At 37.8% G+C, this 15,820-nt stretch overlaps 1 protein-coding gene across 6 annotated transcripts in view; it reads right to left on the bottom strand.

Annotated features, from left to right (window-relative positions):
- The window catches only part of Tet (Ten-Eleven Translocation (TET) family protein), a 118,599-nt gene extending 104,701 nt beyond the window's left edge, over positions 1–13,898 (bottom strand). For all 6 annotated transcript variants that reach the window (XM_076114803.1, XM_076114807.1, XM_076114806.1 and 3 more), the window contains exons 1-2: positions 13,716–13,898; positions 2,184–4,054 (exon numbers count right to left, since the gene is read on the bottom strand). In XM_076114803.1, the coding sequence (XP_075970918.1) occupies positions 2,184–3,326 (1,143 nt within the window). In that variant the 5' untranslated portion in view covers positions 3,327–4,054; positions 13,716–13,898. The remainder of the gene's footprint in view (positions 1–2,183; positions 4,055–13,715) is intronic.
- Positions 13,899–15,820: the final 1,922 nt, after the last annotated feature.

Here is a 15,820-nt window from a genome sequence, read left to right as displayed (position 1 = left end):
TGATCGGTACCTAATGTAACAATTCTTTCAAAAACTACATAATTTAATTACTTATGCCCTGTGTCTGAAGGCACACTTAGCGGTAGTTTATTCATTCAATCTGTTTTTTTTATTTAAACACTATGGAATAGATAAACTACCGCTAAATGTAAACAAAAACTGGGCATTAATGACCTATTCTTCATTTAAGAACTTCATATAATCAAAAAATAACCAGTCCTTTTTTATCACATTTGCGTAAAAGGATTTATTTTACATTTAAAATGCACCATATGCACAAACATAGTGGTAAAGAATTTTTTATGTTGAAACTAGTAATTAAATATTGTTGTTGAAGGAAAAGTGCAATAAATGATAATTCTATGATTAATTTATATGTCAGATAGCAATCGTTATGACAGACAGCTGAACTTTCTCGATGTATTAACTACTCGAATTATTTAGTCGAGTCACTGGATCAATTATGAATTAGTCGATTTTAAATCGATATAATATCTTATCGAGCTCTTATTAATTAATAGAATGAGCTTTAATATCTCCATCTAATTATATACGCTTACTAAAAGGTGTTACTAAACTTTTTTTTGTTTAAAGTAAGTTTAATGGAGTTAAATGCGTTTGTTTGAAATGACTGTATCCGTCCAATTATGACTTTATGACTAATGAGTAAAGCTCATGAAGAATGATAATCGACTAAACTAACAGCTATAATTGAAAGCACATTGCGAATACCGAACCAACTATTTTATTGTTCTATAAAATTATAACAAATAGATTTCTTCTATAATTTAATATAATTTACTGCGGTAATATCAACGCAATTGAATTATACAGATTATCGATTGCAGATCGTATAACAACTATCGACTAATCGAGTAGGTGCATCTTTAATAATAATTAGTGTCTATTGTAGAGTCGGCAGCTGCGCGCAAGCAAAGGTGTTCGTTATTAGACTAGGAAATGCTGACATTTATTGTGCAAAGAATGTCGTACTCTTGAACCTCTACCACTTAGATGAGTTTTTTTACAACTGGCAACTCCACGACTCCAATTACGACAAATTATAGAAGTTCATCAACTCTAGTCTAAACTAGAAAAGCTTGTAACAATAATTAGTAGTTTTTCTTATTGATTAGACTACAGGATATATTTGTCGTTAATGAATAAGTAGCCTTATATGTTCTTAGAAATGTGCTTAGTATTTCTATTAAAGTACTGTATATTTACTAACAAGGTATTAGCAGAATATTTTGCCTTTTATAAAACATATTACAGTCATTAGATAAAGCTATAGAGACATGAATTAATGTCAGTATCTAACAGGCTATGGTAAAACTTCCACGTGGACAAGATACTTAAAAGCCTCAAAAAGAGCCACAATTAAAACGTACTAACTCCGTTAATATCGAGGGCTTTTCAAAACTGCCGACTAATTGCATTCGCTGTTAAATTTCAAAGTCATAAAATTTTCTAAGCAGGACACGCGTAAATCGCCCGACTTTAATTTGTGTTTTAAACGAGAGAGGAAGTTAATTTATTGGCGGAGCAAGAGAATCGGCTAACTATTAAATTTATAGCCGCGAAGACAGAGAGTTCGGCCATTTCGAAACTCAAGACCGGGAATAAAAACTGCTCCCCGAATAATAAAAGGTGGAATTACGGGAAAAGTTTCTCTTTTTCGGGTTCTCTCGAATATCCACTTTCAGCAGGCGTGTAGCCGAATGAAAATTCTGAGAATTCTCATATCTTTCGTCGAATATACAGTCGGCTTTTCGCGATTCCCGCGCGGCTTGTTTACGCAATTCGCCAATTCGTGGGAAGGGAGATTAGTTGTCGTTCCCGATTTTATTGTGTTGCTTTTCAACTTGCCTACGTTTTGTATGTGTTACGATACATGCCATTTTGTTTGCGCCATTTATTTGTGGCTCGCGTCTTACACTAATGATCGTATCGGTTCGGTTGTTATTATTTGGCGAAGTCGAAACTGTCAATAAATATAACTTATTGGATACGTCTTCCTCTTAAATGTATAGTAGATGTAATACACTAACGAGCTTACGTCTGTTTGATCTCTATGCAAACTATTCTCAGAAAATCGCACGAAAATATTTACATAAACTGAGTTGTACGAACAAGAGCAAATATTAAAATGTGCTATGTGTAATATAGAGATAGATGCTCACCTGTTTTTCGCTGGAGATGTCGTCGAGCTCCATGGGCCCGGTCGCCATGGGCGGCGCACCGTGCATGGGCGACTTGAAGCCAGCCGTGGACGACACCGCGGCGACCTGCCCACTGCTCTCAGAGCCGACCTCCATGTTGGAGCCGTCCGACTCAGTGCTGTTCGCACGCATTTTCCGTCTCTCTTTCTTCCTGAAGTCCGATCTTGTTGGCGACGAACCGCTACCGAACCCATTCGTCTTTTTCTCATAACCGTTATCAATCAACATCGGATTCTGGAAATTCGTGTGATGCAGACCGTTCGGAGTATATTTGTCTTGTAGCGCTTTGACATCAAAAGGCTCGTTTTTCAACACGTGGACTACTGTCGGACTTTGTATGTTCTGTATTAAGCTCCCGTTTTGATGTAGGAGCGTGCCATTCTGGTGAAGAATTCCGTTTTGCGCCGGAAAAGCGTTAATTGTGGCGATGTTCGGTTGATATAATTGTATGTGCCGGTCGTCTATGTACGTCTGTGCGGCCGGCAGCTCCCTCGCCTGTAAGGGAGCCGGCACCAGCGGGTAGCTTCTAGCATTGACCGCTGTTAGCGTATGGAATGTGGTAGCGTTGACAGGTGATAAAGTCGTCAGAGTGGTGGAGAGCGGCGCGACCTGCGCCAGGGTGGTGAGGTGCGCCGGCGACGACGGCGTCGTGAGTTGCGTGAGTTGTGTTAACTGACTAGGACTCGCGCTCGGCGTGGGACTCGCCGTGACTGGCACCGGGGTCACGCTTGGCAGACCCGTTTCTGGTATCACCGAAGTCTCTGGAAACGTTTGGAATTGGCTCTGGAAGGACGGCAGCTTGTTCGTTATAGGCTGCAGGGTGACGGGCTGATACTCCAGGGCGGTGGAGAAGCCGGCCCGGAGTATCGCGTCTTTGGAGTTGACCGTGATGGGCATGGACTCCCAGGGTCGGTACTGCGGCTGGCTGGCGATGACGGAGACCGTGTCGCCCGTCCGCTCGTAGTACTCCCAGGCGGGGTCGAGCAGGCGGGTGTCGGCCGTGAGGATGCGTTGCTCGTTCTCGGCCATGTCGCCGAACGAGGAGAACGGCGGCAGGTGATGCGCGCTGTCCGCGCTCGGCTCGCTGCGGAGCGTGTCGCTCATGACGCTCTCCCGCGGCGCTGCCTCATCGCGCCTCGCGGGTAAAACACTTACAAAAATAAGCTCTAAGTCTATTGTTGTACTGAACACTCGGAACTGCACTGGAACTTGCGATTTGTACTCTTTGACGTGGCTCCGTTAATATTAATGTTCGCGGTAATCTAAGTAGCACTTAAACGTTACGGTTATACGGCACACTGGTTTACACTAAAACTAATCACAATATCTTCGTTATCCAACTAAGGAATAAATATAAAAATCCTTAACGAGAGGCAGTTTAACTTACGCGAACTCTTAAAGTCTAAGGGTTTTATAAAATCTTTGGCTGACTTGTATTTTTACAAAATGCTCGAGGATTCTGTTCGTATTATATTTGTTAACGATCGATAAAATATTTTGTGCACTCGTTTAACGATATCTATTATTTTGGAACGTTTAAATACTGGTCGTTGGTTGTTTTTCTTCTGCTCGTTCGAAGGCTTCTTTATTGTAAATACCGATCACTTCAGACTTAAATTAATTTGTACTGTTTGGGAGTTAGCGTATACTATTTACGATTTAGATTATCGTTAAAAGGTTAAAAAAATAGTGCTTATATTTAAATTTTCGAAACGAAAGATATGACTGGAGGCTTTGGTTTGAGGATTTAGTGGTGTTTGGTTGTTCGTGTGTTGTGTTGTGCGGCGCACGAGGCGACGACGCGGCCGATTATCCGTGCGGCCGGCACCAATCTGTGGACAACAACCAGCATATAAGTACAAGGAAATACGTCAACAAATTGAAAATAAACTTGTGGATCGTTTTATAGGGGAACGATGTAAATTGTGAACAAGGAAGAATAAAGGGAGGTAAGAAAATTCGCAAGTTATGGGCCAGCCCGGACATGTTTACTGCGATGGCGGGCGGCGCATGCGCCCTGCCGTGTTTTGAATAGAGCGCGAATCGATGCAATGGCGCGAATAACCTATGTTTGTGAACAATTTTCGAAGGAAATTGATAACAATCAGCTGTTATAAATCATGTTGCACATTGTTTCAACTCAATTCATAATTTTAGGGTATAGGGCAATTTATGTTGATTCGTGAAAGGCGGGAAAATGCGATCACGAAGTCTAGACACTTCAAAACTTTTTGTATAACATACTTTGATGACTACCTGTAAATTTAATGTAAGAGTCTTAATGCTAGCATATGAACACAGATCATAAAAACATAATCTAACTATCCTTAAAACTAACTCCAAAACGCTGATGGTATTCCGTCCAAGTCCTAGACATCAGTACGAAGTTCCAAGCGAGTTAATCTTACATTGTAAGCATCTCAACCTTATCCCAACTAACATTAGCAAATCGTTTGCAACGTTAATGTGCCTTGATAAAACTGGCGGTGCGCGATAATCATGTTGTCATGTGCCGGTAACATTTCGCGGGATGACGTCACCAACCCCCACCCCTCACCCCTTTAACCTGACCCCGATAGTCGTACGTGCAAGCTCCAACAAGAAATTGAGCGGAGAAAAAAATAAATACATGCATTTTTTTATATTTAAGTATTCACACAAAAATTAAGCTGGTAACATTTTTAAGAAACAAAAAAACTTATATTTTTTTCTAGAATTTTCCAAATTTAAAAAAAACAAATTCTTTTACTATTTTTGTTTCTTAAAAATATTGGCGATGTATATTTTTTTATTTGATTCTGAAACAACACTTTTTTGTACTGTGTTTTCGACGCAAAAAAAGAATTTTGTAAGTCAATTCGTATTAATGTTTTGATGTTCTAATTTTAATTGAAAATTATCTGAATATATATTTTTGTGCCACGTGTAAAAGTTAAACTTCATATTTTCTTGACTTTGAACTTTTTGAATACTCAACTGAATTTTTAAAAGATATAACTGTTTTTTGTCTGAAAATAGTAAAAGAGAGCTATAATTTAAAAGTAAATCTATACAAGTCGTATAAATGCGAAAGTCTATTTCTATGTCTCAAACGCTATATAGCTAAACACTGCACCGATTTTGATGAAATTTGGTGTAGAGATAGTTAAAGAAAAAGCATAAGACAAAACATCGTATTGTTTTTAATTATCACCCCCTAATTCTCTTTTTAACTCTACTAAAATTAACTTGAGTCATTTATATGCTGATAGTACGTTGTTTACGAACCTACAATTTCCAACATTGTATTTTGACATGTGTACTACGGAAAGTCTATGAAACAACAATAAAATGCGAGGTTTTATAGCCCGAACAATTTTAGTAGGCGCTTCAATGGACCAAGCTCTTAACATTTTGGTTACCATGTCATTTTGGTTGCATTATCATAGTGGTGTAAACAAACTCTATTTATAGAAGGGTACGGGCATAGTACTTAATGCCACGCTCTATTTCGGCATCACTATTTTAAGGGCAAACTATTTTTGAAATGTTACAATTTAAAACTGTCTATTTTCACTGATCAACGAATTGATGCGACATATTTAAAATGTTTTATTTATGGGCTTTCTATTTTGGGTCTAGGTGAAAAAGTTTATGCTATTTTTGATGGATATTGATTTTGATTGATAGGAACTAAACTTGATAGTTATCATGAAAAATATAGCGTCTAGATAGACATATTTTTTTATAATATAAAAGATTAGCTTCTGCCTGTGATTTCGTCCGCGAAGTTTTATTTATCGGAATATAAAGTATTTTATGAGCCAATCTAGGTTTTAAACTACTTGTGTCCCAATTTTTTCCCAGATTCAGTCAATATTTTTTTCGTGAAAAAGGAACAAACATTCACCCAACTCTCGCATTCATAACATTAGTAGTTTAGAGGCACACATTCTACTGAAAGATGAAAAGCTTCATTTGCGTTCATACAACATTACCAAAATATTTACAAACTGTTGAGTACTGCGTAAAAAAGAAAATCTCTACGTAACTCATTCATTCATTCATTCACATCACCAACATTCTTAATAGCATTCCATTCTAAAAAAAGCTTAAGGAAAAATAGAACCATTCTAATTTTATTCCACCCACGTGTTATTCTAAATTTAAAAATTCAAAATGATTGTTCCAATTGACACATGAATAGGGATGTTCAGCGGTCAGGTGTATTTTTATCTGTGGTATGATAATTATAATCGATTTAATTGAAAGAGCGACGGTAAATTGATTAAGCTTCATTAACAGATTTGTGACGTACAGTTCTTGTATTTTTAGTCGCTTGTTCTTTATTTGTACGGATTATATTAATGGAATAGGCACCTATTATTTAAGGATTTTATATAAGGTACCTTCCTGGCTGTTTTACATATAAAAGTGATCACCAGGATTTAAAATAAACCAAAAGAGTGAGATATTGTTCGCAGGATTCGATTAATTCGTTATCGATCAAATTCCCTTCTCATTAAAAAACTTTCGCGAATTGAGCCCATGACTACGACTTCTAAAGGATGCGCATCAAAAGAAATGTCTTTTGTTTCGTGTACAAAGAGGGAGTAAATTGCAACTCGCTTGTTTCGACTTTTTCGTTTCCCCTCAAGTACTTAGCCGTATTTTCCTGAGGGACTTAGAAAGATTCCTCGCCCATTGTATTAACATTGAAATCTTTGACCACTTTTGATTGCCATTATAATTAGAACAACAATTTGTTCTACGGAACAAAACATCCCGCGCAAACAGTGATTGCGTCACCGTCATCTATTTTGCAAATAAAATAAATACGAAGGACAAATTCCCAAATTGTACGTTCAAACTTGCGTCAACATTCAGAAATCATTCCGCATTACATCACCGTCACTACAAAACGTCCCGACTAGTAATCACAGGGCAAAACTCTTTGTAGATGCGCACAAAGAACGTTCCTCGAAAAAAAATTAAAAAGCTCACTTCAGAACGCAAGGCGTTCACGTGTGTGTCATACGTGTGTGTCGTAGGAGAGCGTGCGTGTGTGTACGAAGGATCCGTGGCGGCGTGTGTGTGCGTGCGGGGGCATGTGAGCGTGGAACGCGATAGTATCTGGGTCTCGGTTGTCAAGGGCAACCGTACAACCGCTGCAGCGAAAGCATTGCGCTTTCAGCTTTGAGCTGCAATTATACGGCTTATTTTTAGAGTCGGATGTTGTCGCTTTTTTGTGCGACGCGCGAAGCGGTGCAGCGAACGCTCTGTTTAGACGTTCGGAAATCATTGAATCTTGTTAGTTTGAAGAATGTGGGTAATATGTTCGCGGGAAAGATAGATGTTTATCTTCCTTCAATTAAATACGATATCATTGCGTTGCGCGTTCGTTTCGAGATTCTTTTATGCGGTACAAACTTTTACTGAGCGAGTAGAATTTAGTAGAGTGAACGAGAACTTCATCGAAGTAAACTACGGCAAGCGTGGTAGACATATTTTAAACAAACGATGAGATAGCCATATTTGTAGTCGTTACACGGACATCATTAGAATACATTACTCTACATAAATTTTAATGATACTTTAATAATTCAAATTACGCAACTATGTCAAAATCGATATCCTTTCTATTAGCATACACAGACCCGATTTTTAAGCAACATTTTGAAATACGAGAATAAAAACTGGTGAACTTTATTTGGAGTACATAATCGAGTTTTTTTCTCTAACCAGCTGTGAACAAAGTTACATCCGGCGTTCGCGCATTATACCTGCACAGGAAACTGATATCTCAAGCGCGATGATCACTCGATAATAATCTACTGATAACAACACCTACTGTTCGTAAGGAGTTCGAATACCATTGATAGTAAACCTCTTTTTATGCGATTACAATTTTTTATAAAAAAATTGCACGTCGTTCTATTTTTAAATTCGGTTGAACTGAATGTTTGGGTCTTTAAAATATGGCGGGACTAAGTGAAGGATTAGTACCTAGCTTCTGCTACAGACTTCGTTCGTGTGAGTACTTTGCACGAGGTAAAAGTTTATGTGTGAATACAGGTTATAGGCTACCTCTGTACCAAATTTCATCAAAATCCGTTCAATGGTTTATGCAATAAAGAGTCCCTCACAAAGTTTCGCATTATTATTATTTACAAAAGACTATTAGTAAGTTTACTGTGTTAATCTTTATATATATATAATTCTTCTGTAAGTGTGTATGTCACTGAACATCTCTTAAACGACTGGACCGATTTTGATGAAATTTTTTGTGTGTGTTCAAGGGGATCTGAGAATGGTTTAGATTCACAAAAAAAAAGAAAATTCACGCGTCACAGTTTTCGTTGCCATATTCCTCCGAAACGGCTAGACCGATTCTAATCGGCCAACATCTATTTTTCATACCCCTCAAGTGACAATATATTGTTTTTAATTTACATGGCAAAACAACGTTTGCCGGGTCAGCTAGTAAAGCATATAACTAATGTTATTTTGTTAAATATTCTTCCATAAAAAAGAAATATTTTTCATCTGTTATAGGAGTATCGATACAGCTCCAGAGAGATACAGTCATCTTGCACAAAAAACGTGAGTAACAGGATATTTTAACAGTATTATGAAAATAAAAAAAATAACGTTATTGCAATTGGTTGCACAACTAACGGTTTCCATTACTTAGTATAAGGGTACGTTAACCAGTTGTTACATTGTAAACACGCAAAGCAATAGCTCAAAATTGTCAACAGTGCCTTATAAAAGTCGTTTCCTATTAAAATACATACATACACACATACATACATACATACATACATACATACATACATACATACATACATACATACATACATACATACATATATACATACATACATACATACATGCACACATGCATACATAATATAACGCATTTTTCCTATAGGGGAAAACAGAGACCAAAGAACGCCACTTGGTACGATCCTTACAAACTTCCCTTGATAGCCAGTTACTAGAACTACGCACCTACTTTGTCTAGTAAAATTTTACACAAACTACTAAAATCTATTATATTTATTTCTATCCGTAATTTTTAAGAATATAGTGACGTGATTACTCAATAATAATATAGACCAATGAGATCATTGTAATTAGTTGTTCTAAATTAAACTGTCTTTTGACACATTGTTGAATAACGTTTTAGCGTCGCATTTGTCAGAACAACACTTTTCATTGTCACGAATTTAAAACCGAATAATAAAATTCATATTTACTTTTTTATTCATTTCTGTTCTACTAAAAAGAATATTGTTATTTTGTAAAACAAATTTTAATCTAAAAATCGGTTTTATTTCAAAAACACCGTATGTATTGAATATATGTATAGAGGATAATTTTCATCACGCATATTAATATAATAACAAAACCACGTAAATTATCTTTCCCAGTTGCATAATAAAGTAATTACTTAAAAAAAATGTAAAGCTCCTTCTATGGTCTGTATCAATGGAATTATAGACACTACACCTCAAAACGAAACTAAATTGCTGCAAAATATACCAAAATATAGAGTCCATAATCTAATAACAAACAAACTATATATTTGATATATAATAACAGTTAAAGTGCTATAAGTTTCTCACAGCACTAAAACTATATATCGTTAGTAATGACACGGTACACAGGATGCGTACATCAGTTTGATTGCCGGTACATGAATGCGGATTCAATTCTCGCTCTATTATTTTATATGACTTACTGGCTGCTGACGTTTTGTACAGTGACATATGATTTAAAAAGAAATATAGATTTTAGTTAAATGTAGATTTAAGTACTTTCTTTAGAAAATAAGTAAGTACCTAATTAGTTTTGGTTTGCCTTTAATTTCTTAAAAACATAAATTAAATTAAATGCTGTATTAGAAGGGTTGCAATAGGTTTTCGTTACTGTATAAGAGCAGAAATATTTACTCATATTTTTTTATAGTAATTACATTTGTATTATTTCGTACCATTGCATCATTTTTGCTGATTGGTAGTGACTCTACCTTTTCGCGGGGTTTTTACAGTTAATTGCGTCATGTGTCCTAGAAGTAACTAACGGATAAGGAGATTATAAGGAACGTAATATGTTCTATTATAACGGTCGGTATTATAAACTAAAATAATAACCAAAAAAATAACAACATGCAACTCTTTACGATTTGAAAAATCATTTCATGCAAAAAGGATCCCACCGAATGAAAGAAACCACAAAAAAAAAATAACCATACAGAAGGAAAAACAATCAAAATTCCAAACTTGGGATTGTCTTTCCAGAAACTAGAAATATACCAGCATGATATCAAAACTCCATCCAAATATGAGAACATATTAGAATGATAAGGCCTCATTCCTGTATTGAGTTACGTCGCATCCCATTCAGCCACTCGAACCCAGTTCAATAGAGGCGCAGATGTTGTGTTTTTTACGACAATCTTTCCCACACTACCACTTTTTCTGATGCTTTAATACCTCCACCAACTTATTGTTGCACTTTCTTCCCATCAAACACATTCAAATATAATCCCTAAGACAAGGGATCAAGGGTAACTTTTCAAATTTCTAAAACGCACTAATCCGTTGGTCGATACAGTTTTGTAAAGATTTTTTGTATGCACGTCTGTCTGTACTATCGGATGCGACATCGGAAATTGAGCATTTTTTCAACTTACACCTATGAGATGGAATTGTTTGAAGGAAGTCACATGTGTATGACGATGATTGTATGATTTAGTATTGTTTCCTTTACACATTGACACCGCGGCCACTTTCAAATGTTTCTTGCATACAAAAGTTTTTTAAACCTTTATTAATTTTAATATCTGTGCATCCGCTTTCAAGAAACTAAAAGGTCATCATAAGCTGCGTATAAAACCTTTACTTCTATTTAACAAAACGTGCTCCATTTGAGTAAAGAAACAAAATGCTGTGTATTAGTAAAACTACTAAGAACCAGCCTAAACAAACAACAAGACATCTCAAACATTCTATCAATGCATAAACGCAACTAGCTGGAACTATAAAATTTTAATATCAACTTCCACGGTAAACGTTTTGCAGAAACTTAAAACTGAATTCTCATTGAAAAGCGAACATTCACCGTCGCGACTCCCGCCCTTGTTCAAATAAAATATCCACCACAATTACATTTTGGAGAAACTTTTCACTACATCGATGTTTAAACTTTTACCTAGACGAGTGTCCACATACATCCCGAGCTATGTATAGCATGGAAAGCGTGAGCGTCGCGTTTGCTTGGGAGCAATAAGTGGAGGATTATCCCACAGTGAAAGTATGAATCAACTTATGATATTACTTGTGGCAATAATCGGGATATTCCAGACTACAGACAAATGAAGAACGCTCAATTCCAAACGGTTTTAGATTTTACATAGATATTGATATTTTTGGATATGAAAAAGATTTTTATTTCGAAGTTTTAATCCCAGCAACTCTGGCCTTTCTTGATACAGGATTGATAGGGCGATATTATAAAGACGGTCTTTGAAAAACTGAAAGAAGATATGAAACTTATTAAAAAGTATCAAGAGTTGTTAAAGTAAAACTATTGAAAACTATCAATGCAACTTTTAGAGAGAAATATAAAAAAAGTTGTTATATCTCACAAAGTGGAATCAATTTACAATAAATGTAATCTTGGACCCCGATTCCATTGAAATGACTGCATGCAAGATCTAACAAGTACTTAAACTTTCATGCAAGAAACAAAAAGTATTAGGTAAAGATAAACTACTTCTGAAACTCTACTACATCAGTAAATCATAAAGCCATCAATGAAAACAAGACTACTATGGAACTAGATGTAGAGGAAACATAACTCGCTTGTTCAACTAAAAAGGAAGCTTGAAGCATTGCACAATCCGTTGCGCTGCTCTCTAGAACACAGTACAACAGTTAGCTCCGGCGAAATTGGCCAATTTGTTTATTTGTTTTCATTGGTCTCTCTGAACTTGACTCCCTATTATCGCATTCACGGGAGGAAGGCGTATTATTTATTCGATTATTCCGTGGGACCGGGATTGTCTTCGAAGTTCAGCGTTTAAACGTATTAATCTTCGATTTTCTGATATCCGATTTGGATTTTATCGAGCAACGATTGCTTGAAGTGTCTTGGACAGCCGTTTCTTTCTGGATACTTTAAGGATGTCCTATATCTTTCTCGAAGTAATCGTCAACTGTAATAGCTATTATACTCGTATTATAAATTGGTTTTATGCGGTTGAGTTATCCTCTTCGTTTCTTTTTCTGCGGAGGGAACTCTATCTACATTGATAAACAGTTTCCAATAGAAATTTATTTCAGACTATAATATTATAACGAATACAAATATAAAATGGCTTCTACTGGTTTGTTCAATACAAAATCGAAGTCTGGAAGATCTTTGTTGAATACTTGCAAAAAGGTTTGAGGGAAAATCTCTAGATAAGAACTCATTATGACACTTTTTGTATAGTTTATTATAATTCATGTCATGAGTTGAGTTTACAAGAAATGGGAGGAACTACAAGAAGGAATAACAATATAAGAACTGACATTATTGCTTTCCACAGGAATACAGCACAGGAGAACAACAGACAAAGTTTTCAAAAGTATCTCCTTATTCCAAAAGAATTGCAAGTCATTTGAGGAAGCAATGATGAGGCTTTACGTCAAGAAAACTTTGAACAAGTAAAAGAGAACAAAAAAACTTTCCTCAAGATCCCCTCACAAGATTACCTATTTGCAATTCTTAGCAATCAAACACGTTCAATTTGAAATGCGCCATGTTTCAAGTTAAACGCTTTGATTGGCTTGACCTTACGCCGTTGGACATCGGCCAATTCTTGATTGTCTTAGCAAAATATTGTTTCCGAGTCTTCCAAGTAAAACACACCGATTTGACCCTTGATTGAGTGAGCAGAATTACAAATGTTACAGATGTCTGAACTTGTGAACTGCAAAAAGTAGACAAAACTTGTTCCCGCTACAATTTCGCTCACTACAATTAAGGGCTAAATGATGTGACATCATGCGCATCAGACAATGACAGTGGATGCGTCACCGCAACGTGCCTCCGGATGCCATCCCCATTTCCCTGACGCGCAACTTTGCAACTCTCACACACTTCGTGAACGAGCGTATCTCTCGATTACCACCAACAAGATTACATCCAATTGGCTTCAGATAAGCGTGAGACAACGCAGACGTTTAACTGTTAGGACAATTCTTAGAGAACAGTTTGTACATCGTCTGTTGCAACAACAAACGCGTAGCAGGAAAACAGGGATCGATTCGCGAAAGCACACAACGAAAGCTCTGGCGGAAGCACGCGAAGGCGCACCGGACCTCGCTTCACGCTCTGCTGCCGACGCTCTATATACCTCTAACTAAACAATTCACAAAAACCAAAAGCTTCTATTCCACTACTTCGAAACACTTGCACATTTCGCCACAAAACTTTTGTATACTGACGCGAACTCCGTACCTTCTCCGGTCGCTCGATCCATCCGCGCCTCCTTTTTTTCTTCGTCTCGCTGCCTCGGAAACAAAACGGTCCGAAGGACGCAAGCGAAAAATAAACAAAAAGGGAATCGGAGTTCGCGATCGCGTCAGTGGTGCGCGTGTCGCGTCGCTCTGCGGCGAGCTGCGTGCATGTGTACGCGGCGGCGGGCGGCGGCGGACTGGCGCGCGCGGCGGCACGCAGCTGCGGCCGCGGCCAATGGCGGCGCGGGCCCGCGCGGGTCACGTGACGCGCCCCGCGCCCGCACACGCTTGTTTACAAATAATAATAATACGGCCGGTGGCGCCGCCTCTACACCGCGCGGCCGGCTACGCGCTACGAGCTACGCACAGCTGTCGTTGCATTTGGCGGGATTCGATTCGGAGCACATTCGCTCAAAGCTTCGATCTGTTTACTTGAAGCTTTCGCGTCGGCGTTCTATCGATCCGTACGCAACTTTGCACCCGCTTTCCGTATGCGTTACGAACTTACCATCATTATTTGTGTTTACAATTATTTCGAGTATAATTGTCTTGTTTCTCGTCTTTAGGTAACGCGATGGAGCGTACGGGCGCTTCTTATTAGAATGTAATGGTAGGTTCATTTTTTGGAAGGGTTAATGAAATTATAACGCAATTTTGGCTAAGAGGGTGCGACAGTCGTCCCCATTTCGCGACAGGTTGATGTTTCCGATTGTTTTGCGTTCAGGATGTAAGGTGCAAAGAGGGTTTGAACCCCAGTGCATGGCGTCGCCTGTATGTGGCGGTGCTACTCTCCCCTCGGTCTAAATCTGCGAGCTGAGGTGTCCCGTGCTCCCGTGCCGAGGGATGGACACTTGACGAAGTCATTTTCAATTGAACCCCTCATATCTTACTTGTCCAGTAGGTGATCTTTTTTACACACTCCCCAGTCAATTAAAGTGAGTACAAATCCATTTTGTTCTTACAATAAATAAATAGTATTCTCTATCTTCAAAAGAAACTAGTCAAGTCATTACACTGGCGGCTCCGTATATGCTAAAGTAAACCCTTAAATAATAAAGATCGCTCAGGTGTGAGTTTCGGACACTTTTTAATGTCCTAAGTTCTTGAAAGTTACACTAAGTCTCATCGTCTTGGCTGAAGTATAGAAAGTTCTAAATGAAGCACTACAAACTTCAGTCTATTCGTATAAAATACAGCCATAACATTCATCCATAATGTTCGTACCGAAATAAACAGAACACAACGATTTTTTCCAAGGAGTTCTAATACATTTTTCACCAAAATATTCTAAGAATCGATCCGTAATACGTTATTACAATTCGGAGTACTGAAAACGTTTTCTTTTCCGAGAAGGGAATGAATCCGCAAGCCCGTGTTTAAGTGACTCATCAGAATTTCACCACCCACGCTTCTATTACTCAGTTTCTGTGCAAACGTCATTATTTTCTATAACACACCTCATAATTTTATTGTAACATCTGGCTAACGTACCGGAATACATTAGTTTTTCTATCACGAAACATGGCTCACAATTAAAATATTAATTGGAAGCGGCTTTTAATATGAATTTTTATTTTGCTGTTACATGCAAGCTAAGTAAAGGTCTATCAACTCGTGAAAATACATGTTATTGATGCTATAAGTTTTAAGAAACGCCTCAAGAAGTATAGAAGTAAATTACGAGATCAAAAATTCAAAAGTGATTGCAACGCGTGCAAACGTGTTTCTTGCACCGTGGCGCGCCAATTCCATTGCTACAAAAGTGCGTAATATCGATTACCGGATCCCTTACCCCATCTTGCGTCTCGCTCGCACGACGCACACTCCACTTCCGAAAACAATAAAAGCTTAAACGCGAACGCAGTAAGTTGAGCGCGACTTTGCGCGGGAAGCGTAGCCGCCATTTTGTCGCGATCGCGTTTGACATAAGACCTTTTTTTTCCCGCCGAGTGCGGCCCCCGTCATGGTTGTCATGACAACGGATCTGTCACACGCACAGAACATAAAACGCAGGCATTGATTTTTTCCCCGCTTCCTCTTTTACTTTTACGCGTGTAGACCAACTTTTTGCTTGAATTTTTTTTTTCAAAAGCGACATCGCGTCAG

This window comes from Anticarsia gemmatalis, chromosome 5, assembly GCF_050436995.1.
Source record: "Anticarsia gemmatalis isolate Benzon Research Colony breed Stoneville strain chromosome 5, ilAntGemm2 primary, whole genome shotgun sequence".
In the NCBI taxonomy this organism is placed as follows: domain Eukaryota; kingdom Metazoa; phylum Arthropoda; class Insecta; order Lepidoptera; family Erebidae; genus Anticarsia; species Anticarsia gemmatalis.
This window is presented reverse-complemented; position numbering and strand designations above follow the sequence as displayed.